The 16,832-nt window shown below is 45.1% G+C and overlaps 1 protein-coding gene across 1 annotated transcript in view; it reads right to left on the reverse strand.

Annotated features, from left to right (window-relative positions):
- VEPH1 (ventricular zone expressed PH domain containing 1) overlaps positions 1-11,087 on the reverse strand; it is a 189,035-nt gene extending 177,948 nt beyond the window's left edge. The window contains 2 exon segments of the mRNA XM_074298072.1: positions 5,581-5,877; positions 10,685-11,087. Of these exon segments, the coding sequence (XP_074154173.1) occupies positions 5,581-5,718 (138 nt within the window). The 5' untranslated portion in view covers positions 5,719-5,877; positions 10,685-11,087.
- Positions 11,088-16,832: the final 5,745 nt, after the last annotated feature.

Below are 16,832 nucleotides of genomic sequence, written 5' to 3' on the forward strand. Positions count from 1 at the left end.
TGGCCGCTGTTCCAGCTGCTTCCAGTCCTGGCCGGAAGGGGCTCCGCCCACTGCGCGGGAACAGGGGGAGCTTTCCAGAGAGCCACTGGTCACGGCTGGTTGGACGTCAAGGGAACTAGTGAGGGACAAGAAGGGGCAGCCCAGGAGCAGGCGAGAGCTGGGGGAGGAAGGAGAAGTCTCCGCGCACGCCGGGCAAGGCCGGGTCAGAGCAAATGGACGGGCAGCTGGAAGAGCAGAGAATGAAAAAGGAATAAGAGAAAGCAGATTGTGAAGGAACAAAGAGGAGGAGGAGAGTGGAAATGGAGAAGAATCTGAGGGCAGGAGCATCCTCAAAGAAAGTCTCAATGCCCCCCGAAAAATGGCGCTTTTTTGTACCAACTGGTGTAGAAAGAGCCAGAAATGTGACAGCCGGGAAAGGGGCGAACACGACAAAGGCGGGAGACCCCCGGGACCCAGCCGAGATTTCATCATGAAGACGGCAGGGATGCAGGGATCTTGTTTTGTGAAGGAAGGGCGGTCGGAGGAGCTGGCCCGGGAACTGCAGACTCCCCCCCTCCGCGGGCTCCTCGCATCTCACGGCTGAGCCCGTCACTGACTTATAAGTGCCTTCCTTCTGGTTCCAAATCAAAGGGCCCGAGTTCAAATCCCACCGTGGAGACTCACTACCTGTGACGTCAAAAAAGTGCGTTTCCTGTCCATACAATCGGGGTATTGGGATGGATGCCTTCAAGGCCTGTTCTGGATCTGTCACCCCCCTCTTAGAGCTCAGTGTAAGGCAGGGGTTGGCCTCGACTCCTGACACTCTAATCCTGTTAGGGGGCATGATGGGGACCAAAAGTTACGTTGTGACCCCCAGGAACTCCTGCCTCCGGTTTGGGATCCTGCCTGGCCCTGGATCTGGGATCGCGGGCTCGAATGAGACTGCTTCCTGGAGCCATCCACGCCATTCACTCCAGTCATTACAGCAAGTACCATTCCTCAAGATGGGGCAATAGGCGCGGAGTGCGGCAGGCCTGGGACCCCGGGGAAGACTTCGCCCTGTCTGCCTCAGTCTCCTCATCTGTAAAAGGAGATGGAGAAGGAAACGGGGAGGGAAATCGTTTCCTTGCCAAAAACAACCAAAAAACTCCAAAGAGTTGGATACAATTAAAATGACTGACCACAACAAGGTTCCAAGCCCAGTGCCAGGTATGGCGGACAAAGACAAACCGGAACCAGTCCGGGACAGGAGGGGGGTGTCACATGCTCAAGCCACACCCACTTCCAGTTCCCACGTGGGAGGGCCGGGATCCAGCTTCCTGTTTGGATTCTTTATTATTACTTTGACATTCGGTTCAATCGGAGGCTTTTCACACTGAACTCATGAATCATCAGGCTTGGCCCAGAAGGACTTTCTTTGGAGACCTTTGGATTTGAACTAATGCTGACCCACAGAGGACCTTGAACAAGAGTCCCCCGGAATGGGTCTAGGACGATACCGGAAATGGAACGTAAAGTTGTAAAATGTCACCGTGTGCAATGAGCCCAACAGGGGTGAAATAGAATAGGCTCTGTTCTAAGGGATTGTCATACCAGGGGATGACAGCAGGTGGCAGCAGTGGGATGTAAAGGTTGTCTTGCTGCTTACAGTTGTCCGGTTCACCTCCTTTGGGCCTAACATTTCACCTGGACTGGGAACACCAATATGGCCGCTTCTGAAATGTACACAGTAACTCGCCAAAGCAGGTCCTTCAGCGACCTCTAGTGGAGCTGCTGGGCTTACCAGGTCTTGCCAACTAGCGACCTCTAGCGGGGCTCTAGGCTTGGCAAGGCTTGCCAACTAGCGACTTCTAGTGGAGCCACTGGACTTTAGGGAATGGTCCCAGTAGAAGTCCTGCCGTCTAGTAATTTCTAATGGGGCCGCTGGACTTTAGGGACCGGTCCCACTAAAGGTCTAGAACTAGCCCCTCTAGTGGGGCCACTGCGCTTTAGGGAACAGCACCAAAGCGGGACCTGCCATCCAGCGCCCTCTAGCGGGGCTGCTAGGTTTTCCAGAATTTCAATGGGGAAAGTAAATGCACCTCCTCCTCCCCCACTCACTCTCGTCCGCAATCATTTTGCTGCTGCGCCCTCCAGCCAGCCTGTTCTGGGTGCAGCAGGAAGGATGAGATGCCTGGAAATGAGCACTACTGTGGGAAAACTGGGACACCGATACATTGTTGGTGGAGTTGTGAAAGAATCCGGCCATTCTGGAGAGTAATCTGGAACTATGCCCAAAAAGTGATCAAACTGTGCAGACCCTTTGACCCAGCAGTGCTACTACTGGGCTTATATCCCAAAGAAATAGGGAGGAGGGGGAAGGGTCCTGTGTGTGCCAAAATGTTTGTGGCAGCTCTTTTTATAGTGGCCAGAAACTGGAAGATGAATGGATGTCCATCCGTTGGAGAATGGTTGGGTAAATTATAGTATATGAAGAAATGAGCACTATTCAGGGACTGGAAACCGCAGGGATCTCGGGCCGAATGAACTTGACTGACACTGGAGGACCTGTGGCTGTGACTCCCGTTTCCGGGGGAAGGAGGCACCTGGACGGCCCCCCCATCGGGAGCGCTCCCGGCAGCCAGCGAGGGAAGCTCGGCCCCAGGTTGCCATCTCCCTTTCAAAGGCCTCCTAACTGCCGCATAGGCCAGAGCCGCTGCCTGGGGGCACGTCTGCCCGTCCTGGTGGCTCTGCCTGCCTGGCCCGTCTGCGCCGAGGGGGGCGCGCTGGTCCTGCTCCTGAAGCACCAGGGGAGGCTCCAGACATGACTAAAAGCCAGCTCCATCATGGGGCTTGTGACCACTTCCTTTTTCTCTTCATTCAATAAATGGTTTTTCAATGTCCTTAAAACGGCCCCTTGTTTTCCAATAACTTCCTCCCTCCCTCCCGTCTCAAGCGGAAAGCTTACTAGGCTGGGAGCCGAGGCTCCGGTGCCTGGGTCCAAATCCTCAGTCTTTGCTCATTCCTGAATGATTTTTTTTTTTGTCTTTGGATCTCACTTTTCTCATCTGGGAAACTGAGAATCATTGGATTTTTTTTTAAAATGGATTTTAAGGCCGAGGCCCGGAGCTGAAATCCTCGCTCAGCTGACACGACCTTGGAGATGTGACCTGGCCTCTCTAGATCTCAGTTTTCTTATCCATCAAAACCACGATGGCCTCTCATGAGTCCAGTTTAAATCCTGTGATTCCGTAACCAGATATCTTTGATCCCTCAATCTATGAAATACGGCTCGGCAAAATAAAACTATTATGTGTCCGATGACAGTGCATGTCTCACTCACCCGCGGTAGTCCACCACTTCTCTACCAGGAGACTTCCATTAACATTCAAATGGCTTTAAGTATTGTTGTTTTTTCAACAAGGTTGTTAGTTCCCTTTAGAAAGAGGTATATTTTGTTTATCTTGGAATAGGAAGAGTAAATTAGCTAACTTTATTGTGGATGTTTGTCCAATTTGAAGAGAACCTGAAGCATCCCAGGAGGATGAAATAACTTGCATGTGAATTGGATTTAAGTGGGGCAGATTAGTGAAAAGGGGTTAACCTCTCTTTTCCTGAGCTAATTTTAAATCTATGTAAATGGAGTTAAATACTAAGAATGAGAGAATCAAACAGGATGGGAGGGCAAGAGAGGGAAAGAGGAACAGCGCACCCAGCTGCTGCGGTCCTGCCCCACTTAGTAATTTAAAAAATGGACTTAGAAATAAACTTGTCTTACTGCATGAGGCATCATATAAAGTAATGAGGGAAGTAGCAAAATAAAGCAGGACTGTGAGCTTTCTTGAAGGAATTTCACTTGTGCTCAAAAATGAGTGTGGCGCACATAGTAGGAGCTCAATAAAGATGAAAAAGTGAAGGAGAGAATTCCAGTCTCTAAGCACAGTGAGTGTAGCTGCCGCTTTGGGGGATGAGAAGATTACTGGATTTCCTATATCCGTTTAAAACCCAATATATCCAAAACTGACCTCATTATCTTTCCTCCCAAACTTTCTCCTCTTTCTAATTCTTCTAATTGTAATGTAGGTATCATCCTTAACTCTTCTCTCTCTCTCTCTCTCTCTCTCTCTCTCTCTCTCTCTCTCCTCTGTGTGTCTCTCTCTCTCTCTCTCTCTCTCTCTCTCTCTCTCCTCTGTGTGTCTCTCTCTCTCCTCTCTGTCTCTCTCTGTCTCTCTCCCCCTCTCTCGCTTTCACACGCATAAATCTCTGTCTCTCTCTCTCTATGTCTCTCTTTGTGTCTCTGTGTGTGTGTGTGTCTCTCTGTGTCTGTCTCTCTCTCTCCCCCCCCCCCCAATACCTGTCTCAAATCTCAAGGGGGACAACTCTTTTGACACTTAAACTTCCTTAGAGGATAATGGAAAAAATACACAAAAACATTGTAAGTTTAAAAGCAGCCACCAATTAAGAAAGCATTAAAGCTCAAACTCACATTATACTTAATCCCAAAAATCCCTACACCAATATTGGACACACTTCAATCCATCTTCAACTCAATAGTCAAATAACATTCCTAAAACCTAGATCTGGCCATATCATCCCCCGCCAATTTGATGAAATCCACTATCTCTCTCTTAAATCTGGGATCAAAATCCTCAAAGTCCTTTATAACCTGGTCCCCTCATGGCTTTTTAGTCTCTTTATGCCTTATTTCCCTTCAAGAACTCTGATCAAAAAAATCCTGCCTTATTTGCTGTTCCACGAACACAAAATATCACAGACTCAAATTCTTGCATTTTCACTGCTGCCCCCCCAGGTTTGGAGTTTTCTCTCATCTCCTCTACCTTTCTCTCCTTCCATCACCTCCTGATTTCCCAGTCTTCCAAGGCAAATTCTTGGCCTTTCCCAGGCCTCCTTAATTTTAATGCTTTTCCCTTTAAAATTACCCATAATTTTCCCTTTAGAAATATTGTTTTTAATATCATTTTTTACAGACTGTGAGCTTCTTGAGAGGAGTTTTTCCCCTTTCTTCAAATCTCCATTTCTAGTGCCAGCCACAGCAGGTGTTAATAAATGCTAATTGTCTATTGCCCTTTTAAAAAATTATGATTTTTACTCCTATCCCTTTATCCCCATTCAATATTTAGACCTCAGCCCAAATGCTTTTCTAACTGATTTTGTCAGGCTGAGCAGGCTGGTCTTCAAAGGAGAAAAATCCTGAATTTCTGTGCTCACTCTCTCTCCATTTAACAGAAAGAGCTCTTTGCCAAGAAGATTCAGGAAATTTGAAATATGTTCTATAATCCCTGTAGCCCTGTTCTCCAAGAACGAACAGAAGGCTGTCTGGTATCACAGTCGAACACCGAGACATCAGTCACTGGCCATCTTGTTAATTTTTCCCTACAAAATCAGATTAAAATGGCCCAGTAGGATGGAGATGTAAAAATCCTACCTGTACTTTTCCCCATCCCCCACGGATGTCTTCAGTAGAAAGGAATGAAGGTTCATTCCCCAAGGTTCCTAGCTTTGATCTATGTCAAATAACCTCCCTTACATTTCATTTTTCTCATGATTTGGCGACATGACAGAAAAGATTAGGAACTCCATCCAAGAAACAGTGTTACTTACTGGAGATGAGCTAATTATTTTAATTTGCTCCAAAGCTTCTGACAGACTCTCTTCAATCTCTGAGTCATCCAAGGAGAAGAGGTCTCCAGCCCGGGAAAGGTCCTTTTGTCCCAAAACCAGTCTGAACAGCTGATGCATGGTGAAGCCCAGTAGGTATCAACTCCACTTCGGGATATACACAGCCATGTGCTTCCTTTGGGGAGGAGTACTAGCATGGAAGGGCATAGCCACAGAGGCACGTGATTTTCCTAGAAAGGTAGCTTTTTCTTTTGACTTGGAGATTTCTTCTGATCCACTCTGAAAGGGGGAAACAGGATTTATAATGGAAATTAGAACAATAGCAGGGGGCCTGGAGAAAGACTCAAAGTCTTATCAGAGAAAAAGATGCTTTTAGAAAGTTGTTTTTCTTGTGGTGGTTTGTTTGTTTGTTTTTTAACTGGGAGTTTCAGGATTTGAGTTAAATGGGTTCTTACAGATCTTAGAACTTAACTCATTCAAGAATAATTATCTCCCTTCAGTTTCCCAGATCAGTCATCATTTGGTCTCAGCTTCAAGATCTAAAGTAAGGTAGAGCCCATGTAGTAAGCTCCGTGAGGTCAGGGACTGTCTTATGTAAACTCCTTGAGGTCAGGGACTGTCTTATATGCTGTATTTGTATTCCCAATTGATACATGACATAGTAAGTGTTTAATAATTGCACTTATCTATCTCAGACATTTTTAATATCCTATTTTCCATTGCCTGACTCCTAGCATTTTCACTGGCCATCCCCCATACCTGCCATTCTCTCCCTTAAACTAGTAGAAGGTTCTTCATAAATGTTTGATTTGACTATCTGCCTCTGTCTCTTTCTCTATCTTTCTCCCTTCTTTTCCCCATTCTCCTTTCTTCCTTCCCCCTTCCTCCTCTCCCTCTCCCTTTTTCTCTCTCTTCCTTCCTTCCCTCCCTCCCTTTCCTTTCTCCTCCCTTCTCTCTTTCCCTTTCCCCTCTCTTCCCCTCCCCCTTTCTCTCCTTCCTACTCCTATTCCCCCTCTCTCCCTGCTCCTCTTTCTTTCCCTCCCTTCCCCCACCCTCTCCTTTCTCTCTTTCCCCTCTCCCACATTTCTCCCTGGATTGGCAATTTACAATATTTGCTGTTGTTCCCTGACTTTCTGCTATTAGGTAGAAGGAACTTTTATTATCTATTCTCCAAGACACTCTTTAGTTTTTTAGTCATTCCAATTTCAACTTTCTTTTAGTGAGTTTTACTGTATATTGTTGTAGTTATCATATATCTTGTTGTCTTGGCACTTTTTATTTTTCTTTGCTTTTTCACTTTTTATTTCAATTTGTTCATACTATTTTCCATGTTTCAGGTTTTCATATTTATCATTTTGTATGCAGAATAATATATTTAGATACCACACACTTCTCTAAAATTTCCCAATCAGTTGGTACACAGTTCTTTGTGAGTCAATTAAATTAAGCATCTACTATATTCCAGGCACTATGCTAAGTGCTAGGGTTACAAAAAAGAGAAAAGGTTAAGGAGGGAGAAAATACCCCCCACCAAAACAAAACAAAACAAAACAAAAACTATAAACAAAACCAAACCATAAACTAAACAGCAATTACAAAAAAGAAAAACATTCACATCTTCAACCATTTAACTATTGGAGTAGTTTTTTGAGAACATATTTGTATAATTCTCTATGTATTTTGGATATTAAACTTATCGATGATATTTAATAGAAATAATTTTCCCATTCTACATTTTCTATTATAATTATATTTTCATTAATTTTGTTCTTAAATTGGCTTTTAAATTTTAAGGAACCCAATTGTCTCATCTATCTCTCTTCTATCTCAGATACTTATTAGATGTATGATCATGGCCAAAGTGTCTGTTTCCTCAACTAGATAATAATGAGAGTCACATAATTGTAGGATTGTTAGGGACTGCCGAGGTCATCAAGAATTTCCTTCTACAGCACACTCAGTGAGGCTTTACTCTGCCTTTCCTACCTCCTAAGGATGCAGAATCCTCTACTGCTATTTCATCTTTTTGATGACTTTATTGGGGATATCTTCCTTATGTCTAACCTAAATCCACCCCTTTGTGACTTCTACTCAGTTTTCTTCTTTAAAGCCTTTGGAGTCATTGCTTTTCAAACAACATAATTTTGTCAGTTTGATCTCTTCAAAAATGAAGGACAAACAATAATTAGATTATGATCCTGAGCAACTCATTTAATCTTGGTTTCCTCATCCTCTAAAATGAGGATAATAATAGAACTTATCTCACAATGTTATTAGGACCAAATAAGTTAATGTATGTGATGCACTTGACAAATCTTGAAATGCTCTTTGGATGCTGAATAATAATAATTCCCTCTTCAAGTCTTATCTTCTCCATACTAAACACCTCTAGTTCCTTCAACCAGTCTTCATCCCACAGTCCATTGCAGCCATTCACCATCATGCTGAAGACCATCATTGACCTCTTTTGGACATACTCTAGATAATATAATGACCTTTCTATTATATGGTCCCTAGAGCTCGAAGTAACACTAGATGTTTGACTAAGCCACAGTTAATCTCTCTTATCCTAAACACTTGTCTGCCATACCAAAATACTGAGTCATGCAACCTTACTCTGTCCTCTTGACCTTGTCTCGGCAAACTCCCATCTGGCCACACCTTCATTCTCCCAGTTCGCAATGTGTATTTTTAGAGCCCAACTGGAAGATTTTGCTGTTATCACTATTAAATGTATTTGATTTGGTCCAGCATTCTAGCTTACACCGAGGTTTCCATGTCCTAACTCTGTCACCTGTTGTCTAGTCTAACTTTCTCTTCCAACTTTGTATTATATGAAAATCTGACAACCTTGCTAGCTATTAGATATTATTTATCTAATTATTATTAGCTTAATAATTAGATCATAACCTATAATTAGATCATTAGAGAGATATTATCTAAGTCATTGATAACAGTTTCAAACAGGAGAGAGCTAAACACTGATCCCTATAGCTCACCTCTAAAGACCACCTTCTAAATTAATATTGAACCATTAATAATAATGGATCTGGCTATTCAAAGTCAGCTAAATGGAGGAAAATATAGGATCCAAGCCTTTAGATCTGGAAGGGATCTTTTTTTTGTCACTGTTTAGCCATTTTTCAGTCATGTCCAACCCTAGAAATCATTTACTTCATAATACCTCCCATCCCCATTTGACAGATCAAGAAATAGAGAAGTTAGAACAACAAAGTATCTCCTTTAAACACTATCTTTCCCTCAGGAGCAACAATGTTGATATAGTCTGTATAGCAACTAATCCCTTTTAGCTTGCTTATTTGTAAAATGATGAAGTGGGCCCTCCTCACCTCTAGAGTCTCTACCTCTAAGATACTTTCTCTCACTCCAGAATTCCAGGATGCTACTTTCCATAATAAATCAGTTTTCCCTTGTGATCCTCATTAAAGGGATATGACACCATGCTAGGAGGGGGAGATGACGAGGGACAAAAAACTGAAATCCCTTGGGAGTTTGTGTTCCCACACCGTGCATGGAGAAAATGGGGAGAATCAATCATTCAGAAAGGCCAACAGGAGGAACAGAGACACAAAGGTAGAGACTCCAGCCTGAAAAGCTGCTGCAGCTCTGGAGGGTGACTGCTTTGAGGGCTCAAATACAGTGGGCTCCCCAGGACAGCGTGAAGGTGTCAGGCACACTGCGGTAAAGCTCTGGGGGCAGCTCAGCTCACACTTTGTGTTTGCAGCTTCACTGAACTGGTCTTGACTCCAGCTTGCTATGGCCTGCCGGGCTTCCTCCTGAACTAACAAGGAGGAGTTAGAAGTCCACTCCCAGTCTGGAAATAGAGGAGCCAGAGGGGAGAGGAAGGATTGAGGGAGACACAGAGAGGAGAGACACAGAGAGAGACACAGAGAGAGACAAAGAGAGACAGAGATACAGAGAGGAGAGACAGAGGACAGAAACACAGAGAGATAGAGAGGAGAGACAAAGAGAGAGAAACAGAAAGAAACAGAGAGACAGAGGAGAGAGAGAGACACACAGAGAGAGACACAGAGAGAGACAAAGAGAGACAGAGATACAGAGAGGAGAGACAGAGGACAGAAACACAGAGAGATAGAGAGGAGAGACAAAGAGAGAGAAAAAGAAACAGAGAGACAGAGGAGAGAGAGACAGACACAGAGAGGAGAGACACAGAGAGAGATAGAGAGGAGAGACAGAGACAGAGACAGAGGACAAAAACAGAGAGATAGAGAGAGAGACAAAGAGAGACAAACAGAAAGAAACATATTTCTAAAAGCAAGTTTAAGGCCCCCCTCGGTAAGAGCCTCTCCTATTTCAGAAACAAAGCCCAATCCTCCCTTCTAAACGCGTTCTGTGGTCTCCCCCACCCGCCCCCAGGATTGGACATCTTCCCTTCTCCATCAGGCCCCCCTCGGTAAGAGCCTCTCCTATTTCAGAAACAAATCCCAATCCTCCCTTCTAAACGCGTTCTGTGGTCTCCCCCACCAGCCCCCAGGATTGGACATCTTCCTCCTCCTCCTCCTCCTCCTCCTCCTCCTCCTCCTCCTCCTCCTCCTCCTCCTCCTCCTCCTCCTCCTCCTCCTCCTCCTCCTCCTCCTCCTCCTCCTCCTCCCCCAGCAAACAAGTGCAGAAAGAGTATGACCTTTCACTACCTCCTCCCCCTCCCCTCCTTCACTACTTCCCTCTCCCCTCCTTTACAATCTCCCCTTCCCCGCTTCATTACCTCCCCCCTCCCTCCTTCACTATCTCCTCCCCCACCCCTCCTTCACCCCCTCCTCCCCTTTCCCCTCCCCCTCCTTAAGCAGCTCCAGATTGCATTTTGGCCCGCGGCTCGATGCTAATTGGCAGAGCCGATAAAATTCCTCCCGGCCTCCACCCTCTCCCCATAATCCCCGCGGTCCGAGGCTTAAAGTGCTCACGTTACCCCCGCCTCGGTGCCCGTGGCCTCCCACCGGGCTGGAGATAGTGTCTCGGTGGCTCGGGCCGCCAGAAAGCGAGCCGGCGAGGCAAAGCGAAGCCTTGCGCCCCCGGCCCGGCCCCCCCGAGCTCCCCTGGCTCCCGTTACCTGCGCCCCTCTCCAGAAGCTCCCCTGCCTCCGGGGAGGCGGGGCCGGCGCTCTAACTCTGCCCGGGCGGCCGGGGAGGCAGCCCCCCGGGGGGCGGCCCGCTGGAGCCCGGGAGCCTCGGCTCGTCCATGGCAGTGCCAAGGGGCTGGAATGCCAGGCAGCCTGATGCAGCGCGCCCCGGGTCAGGTGGCGGGCTGAGCCTCGGCGGGGGCAACCTTATCTCCCGGGGAAATGCTGCGTTTCCTGGGATGAAATACAAAGCCCGTGGCAGCCAACTGCAGTGTTTTTTCAAGCGAGAACACAAGAGTCCCTGTGTTCATGAAAAACTAGCCTTTCTCCAGGAAGATTGGGGAGAGGGGGAAACCACCCAGAACAGAGGGAGTGTTCAAAGCCAGCCGGGCCAGGTGAAGGGGGGAGTCATGTGGGCCCTTTCTTAAAGCCGGGGGAATGAGAGCCAAGAGCTGATGGGCGCTCCCCTCCCTCCGGGGCTTACACAAATCACCTGGAACTCAGGGGAACTGGCCTAGAAAGAGCCTCAGGTAATCAGACTGCCCCTGGGCCCGTGGCTGGGCCACACGTGGGGGCTGTTTAAGGATGGAGACCCCAGGGGATACAGCCGCGGAATTCAAGGATCAGAAAGGGGGGGGGGTATGTGATGCTCTATTTGGGACCCATTTCTCAACTCGTGTCAGGAGTTTCAGGCAAGCCGTTTTTTCAGTCTGCTCATGTCTACCACAAGGGATTGTGGGAGGATAGAACCGGAGCTGGAAGGGACCTCGGAGTCTAAATAGCTAAAATGCTAGGAGCCTGAGAGCTCATTGCTTATTCCCAGCGTGACCTCGGCCGGGTCACTGACCTCCTTAAGCCCCAGTTTTTTCATCTGAAAAATGGGAGGGTTGGACTAGGTGCCTCAAAGGAGGAGATTAAACCAGTTGGTTTAAAAAAAAAAATAAAAAACCTTCAAGTGGGCATCTCATCTGAAGAGCTCAAGATGAATGTTTTTCAGCTTGGGGCTTGCAAATATTCTCCCCCTAACTCAGCCCTCTCTGATCAGCCATCTTAAGGGTCCTCTGTTCCAGTGGGGGGCAGCCCTGGGGAGGCTTCAGCTGCTGATTCTGTATCATACTGTACACCAGTGAAGTCTTAGTGTGTCCAGTCCCAGGGGAGATGCAGGGAACAATGGTGGGAACCTTGGCTGTGGCAGGTGGTGAGCTGCCTGTAGTCTTAATGCTCCAGAGGCAAACTAGCGCAGAAAGAGAAGGGGAAGGACCTCTTTAATTTCCCATCTCTATCGCCAACTATCTTTGTGATTTGGGGCAAGCTCCTTAGCCTAACTAGAGTTCAAGTTCCTCATCTATAAAGAGCAGGGGAAGACTCAATGGCTTGAGATCTATTCCCATTACAATCCAAGGACCTTGAAGCCCTACCCCACCTCTGATGATAGAGTATCGGGTACCTTTATTGGTAGCTGAAGAACTTACATCATCTTGAAGCTAGTTCCAATGATCTTGTGATGGACACAGCCATCAGCAACCAGAGAGGACTGTGGGAATTGAATGTGGATCACAACATAGTATTTTCTTTCTTTCTTTCTTTCTTTTTTTTTTTTTTTTTTTTTTTTTTTTTTTTTTTGCTGAGAGCAATTGGGGTTAAGTGACTTGTTCAGGGTCACACAGCTAGGAAATGTTAAGTGTCTGAGAGCAGATTTGAACTTGGGTCCTCCTGAATTCAAGGCTGGTGCTCTATCCACTGCGCCACCTAGCTGTCCCTATATTTCTTATTTTATAGGTATTATAATTCACATTTTATGGATAGGGAAACTAAGCCCCTCCCCCCCAATTAATTGCTTGATCAAGTTTACATAACCATCTAAGTGTCCAAACCAAGTTGGAAAACTAGTTAGGGAAGGCCATCTCAAAATTTTTCATATATGAATGCATAATTGTCACTCTTTTTCTTATTAAGGGAGCTAGGTGATGCTATAGTGATAGAATGCTGGGACTGGAGTCAGAAGACTCATCTTGAGTTCAAATCCAGCCTCAAACATTTCCTAGCTGTATGACTTTGAGCAAGTCACTTAACTCTGTTTACCTCAGTTTCCTCATCTGCAAAATGAGCTGGAGAAGGATCTTTATCAAGAAAATTCCAAATGAGGTCACAAATTGTTGGATACAATTGAAAAAGCGACTGAACACCACAAAGTCACTTATTAAAACAGCCATAACAAAACTTTATTCATCCTCTCCTTGTCATTTTTCATTTTTTTAATCATTCTAGGCATCCAGACACATTGGGTAGAGAGCAAGACTTTGAGACAAGCAGTACCGATTCCCAATCCTGTTTCAGATATTTATTAGTTGTGTGATCTTGGGCATATCTCTTAGGCTCTTCAACCTCAGTTTCCCTCTTTGTAAAATGGAGATAATAATAACACTTGCCTTCCAGGGTTATTGGGAGGATTCAAGGAGATAATGGATGTCAAGTACTTTAAGGTATATTAAGAATCTTCCTGACTTCAAGCCTTCTTCTAGAGTCATCATTTCCTTTGAAAAATGCTGGCAAAAGCTGAACACACTTTCATACAGGCCACACTTCTAGGCTCCCGGACTAGGGGCTAGGTCACCTTTCCTCTGGTTTTTCTAAGGCCAGGGCCAAGCCTGGGGCCCCTTAGATGCAATGCTAAATGCTTGTCCTAGGAATGAAAATCTCCGTCCCTCAGTATCTCATTTTTTTTTATCAAAGCCAATGTTCCATTGGTGATCCGACTTCCCCCAGCGCTCGGAGGTGCTCTTCTTTCTCCCCTGGCTCTTTTCCTCTGCCGTGCTCAATTCCATGCACAATTCTGAGAGGCAGCAAGATATTGTGAAGAGTATTGGATTCAAATTCTAACTTGGCTATTATTACTAGTCATGTGACTTTGGATGAGGCACTTAACTCCTTTTTGAGCCCAATTCCCTAGCCTCTGGCTCATCCCATCTCTCTACCACAAGTCAGGAATAAATGCAAGAAACAGAAACAGCTAGCCAACTGGCTGTGAGCAATGTGGGCACATCTACACTAAGAAAAGCCCAGTTGATCCAAACACCGTCATCCTTTGAAAGTAATGTTTACAAGAGGCAAAGAGTCTCCCAAAGGCTTCCAAACACCTATGAGAATAAAGTTTACTAGAGGCACAAAATCTCCTAAAGGTTCCCAAACACCCTCATCCTTTGAGAGTAAAGTTTACAAAAAGCACAAATGCTCTTAAATACTATCATCTTTGGGAGTAAAGTTTACAAGAGGCACAAATGCTTCCAAACACCATCATCCTTTGAGAGTAAAGTTTACAAGAGGCATAAATGCTCCCAAACACCATCATCCTTTGAGAGTAAAGTTTACAAAAAGCACAAATGCTCCTAAATACCATTATCCTTTGAGAGTAAAGTTTACAAGAGTCACAGTCTTCCAAAGGCTTCCAAATACCATCATCCTTTGAGAGTAAAGTTTACAAGAGCCACAAAGTCTTCTAAAGGCTCCCAAACACCATCATACTTTGAGAGTAAAATTTACAAAAAACACAAATGCTCCTAAATACCATCATCCTTTAAGAGTAAAGTTTATAAAAACACAAATGCTCCTCAATACCATCATCCTTTGAGAGTAAAGTTTACAAGAGCCACAAAGTCTTCTAAAGGCTCCCAAACACCATCATCCTTTGAGAGTAAAATTTACAAAAAACACAAATGCTCCTAAATACCATCATCCTTTAAGAGTAAAGTTTACAAGAGCCACAAAGTCTTCCAAAGGCTCACAAACACCATCATCCTTTGAAAGTAATATTTACAAGAGACAGTCTCCCAAACACCATCAATAACTTCATTTTTCCCCCTTAAAAACAAACAAACAAACAAAAACTACTAGTTGATAACTGGCCCAATGAATAATTTGGGTGGCAAAATCTTTTGCTAAAGTTCACAGATTTTTTTTTCCCCCCTTGAAAGGAAGGATTAAAGATTATTTTGAAAGAGCATCTTTTTCACACCACATGAATGGCCTCCAGGAGTTCCCATGGGAATCGGCCGCATACATTTCCAGCCTCCCACAAGACGCCTATTGTTCCCTGCACCCCTCTCAGTTTCTCCTGTCATGGCATGTTTCTGCTCTGAACTTCTCCTCAAAGCCTGTGGATGTTGAGCTATTTCAATGGAACCGAAAGAGCTGGGCACTTGGTCCTTATTATTATTATTTTTTAAACTCATCCAGTTTCTATTTTCACAGGCTAATTTTCTTAATCACATACAAATTAATAATTATATTTTAATGATTACAGCTGATCTCCCCCCAACATAACGATATCATATAACAAACTTTACTGAAATACAAATGGAAAACTTTTTTTTGTTCCTCAAAGAGAGTTAAGAATCTATGAAATTGGACCTTTGTAGCCAGTAAATATTTTAAACCCCCAGATTAATGGATTCTGCTTATCCCAAACATACCCAGCATACATTTTCACTTGCCATCATTGATTGACACTCAAATTAGCCTTGAAGGGGGGGGAAGGGAAGGAACCTTGCTTGAAAAATCTGATTTAAAAGACCATTGCTTTCATTTCTATAGCAATGATGCTGACTTTTCATTTTTTTGCAGTATAAAGGCATTTCCAAGTTAAGCAAACCTTTCTTTAATTAAACAATTACACAAGCCATCTTAGATGGGGGATTCTTGAGGCAAGACGAAATTGTGTAATGTAAGGGATCTTGCCGGATCATAGAAGTGGTTTAAGTACACAAGCCAAACTGGGGGTGAGAGGGGGGCAGGAGGAGTGCCTGAACAGTAATTTAGAAAATTCCCACTGAAAGAGAGCAAGATTGCAATTTCTAAATAAGTCGTTGTGGTCTCTAGTATCCCAAATGCCTACAGAGATGCCCTTTAATTTTTCTTCTAGAACTCTGGAGCAAGGTCAAGTCCTCTAGTTCACAAAGTTTCTTGGAGAAACCCAGTGATTGTTGGGATTTTTTTTTTTTTTTTGGTTGGGGGTGGGATAGGGGGAGGACCAAAGGAAAATGCACATGCTGATCTCCAGAAGAGAGTTTATTAATTCTGAAGCAAGGAAGCAAGTCTACCATAACCTGGCCATGTACAAAAGTCTCTCTTTCACAGTTATAATTTAAATGCAGGCATCAAGGGCTTCCCACAATGCCCGAGCAAAGCTTTTTGTACAATCTGCCAACTAGCTAGTAAATTCAGGTTGCCTCGACCCCTCACTCCCAGCCCCTTCATTATTGGCTTTTGGGAAACTAATGGACAGGAACATGGCCTATCAGTCATACCTCTCAGGTCAGGAAGCCCTGGATGGCTGAAACAATGAAGAAGCACAATACTTGGGCTTTACAGCAATTCTTCTCCAGCCCATTCCAGGGAGTGAAGGGTTCTGGCCCCTGCCTCTGTGCTATGTGGAGGCAGCTGACTTGCTCTGGGGCCTGTCAAACCATCCGGTTGAACACTGGGTTCACTCACCGTGGACTTGTCCTGCAGAATCAAGCGGCGAATAATCTTTGCTCCACATTCCCCACCTTCTGATCCAAAGACGGCTGGGGCCGCAGCCTGGTGGAAAGTTCTCCCAGCAGATCCCCGGGATGAATGGGTCAGATTTGGCCAACAACCCGTGGTTTAAGCCCTGTTAATGAATAACCTACTTTAAGGAATCAAGGAAGTTTTAAGTTAATATCAGATTGGGGACTCTTATCAGAAATCAGTGAAAAGGTGAAGTTGTTTTTGCCGTGAGGGGCAGAGAGAGGCAGGAAAGGATGGGAGGGGGGAGAAGAGGAGAGCTGGAGGCAGGATATAAAGCCAGAAGGGGGAAAGAGGAAGGAAGCTGGGAAAGGAGAGAAGAAAATGGCCAGTCTTTGATGGGAAGAGGGGCAAAAGCCGAAATGCCCAATGCTGGGGCAGGGAATGAAGCACCCAGAAGAATTCTGAAATTCACAACTATTATTTTCTCTCTGGGGTAAACTGATCCTGGAGACAGGAAAGCAGAATGTGAGTGGGAACACTAAGATTCCTATCATTTACATGGAGGTAATCGTTTCTCAAGTTCACAGTCTTTTTTGACATTACTGTCCAATGTACCCTCTCATTTCTCTAACCTGAGAGATATATTTTTCTA

This window comes from Sminthopsis crassicaudata, chromosome 3 (assembly GCF_048593235.1).
Source record: "Sminthopsis crassicaudata isolate SCR6 chromosome 3, ASM4859323v1, whole genome shotgun sequence".
Classification (NCBI taxonomy): Eukaryota; Metazoa; Chordata; class Mammalia; order Dasyuromorphia; family Dasyuridae; genus Sminthopsis; species Sminthopsis crassicaudata.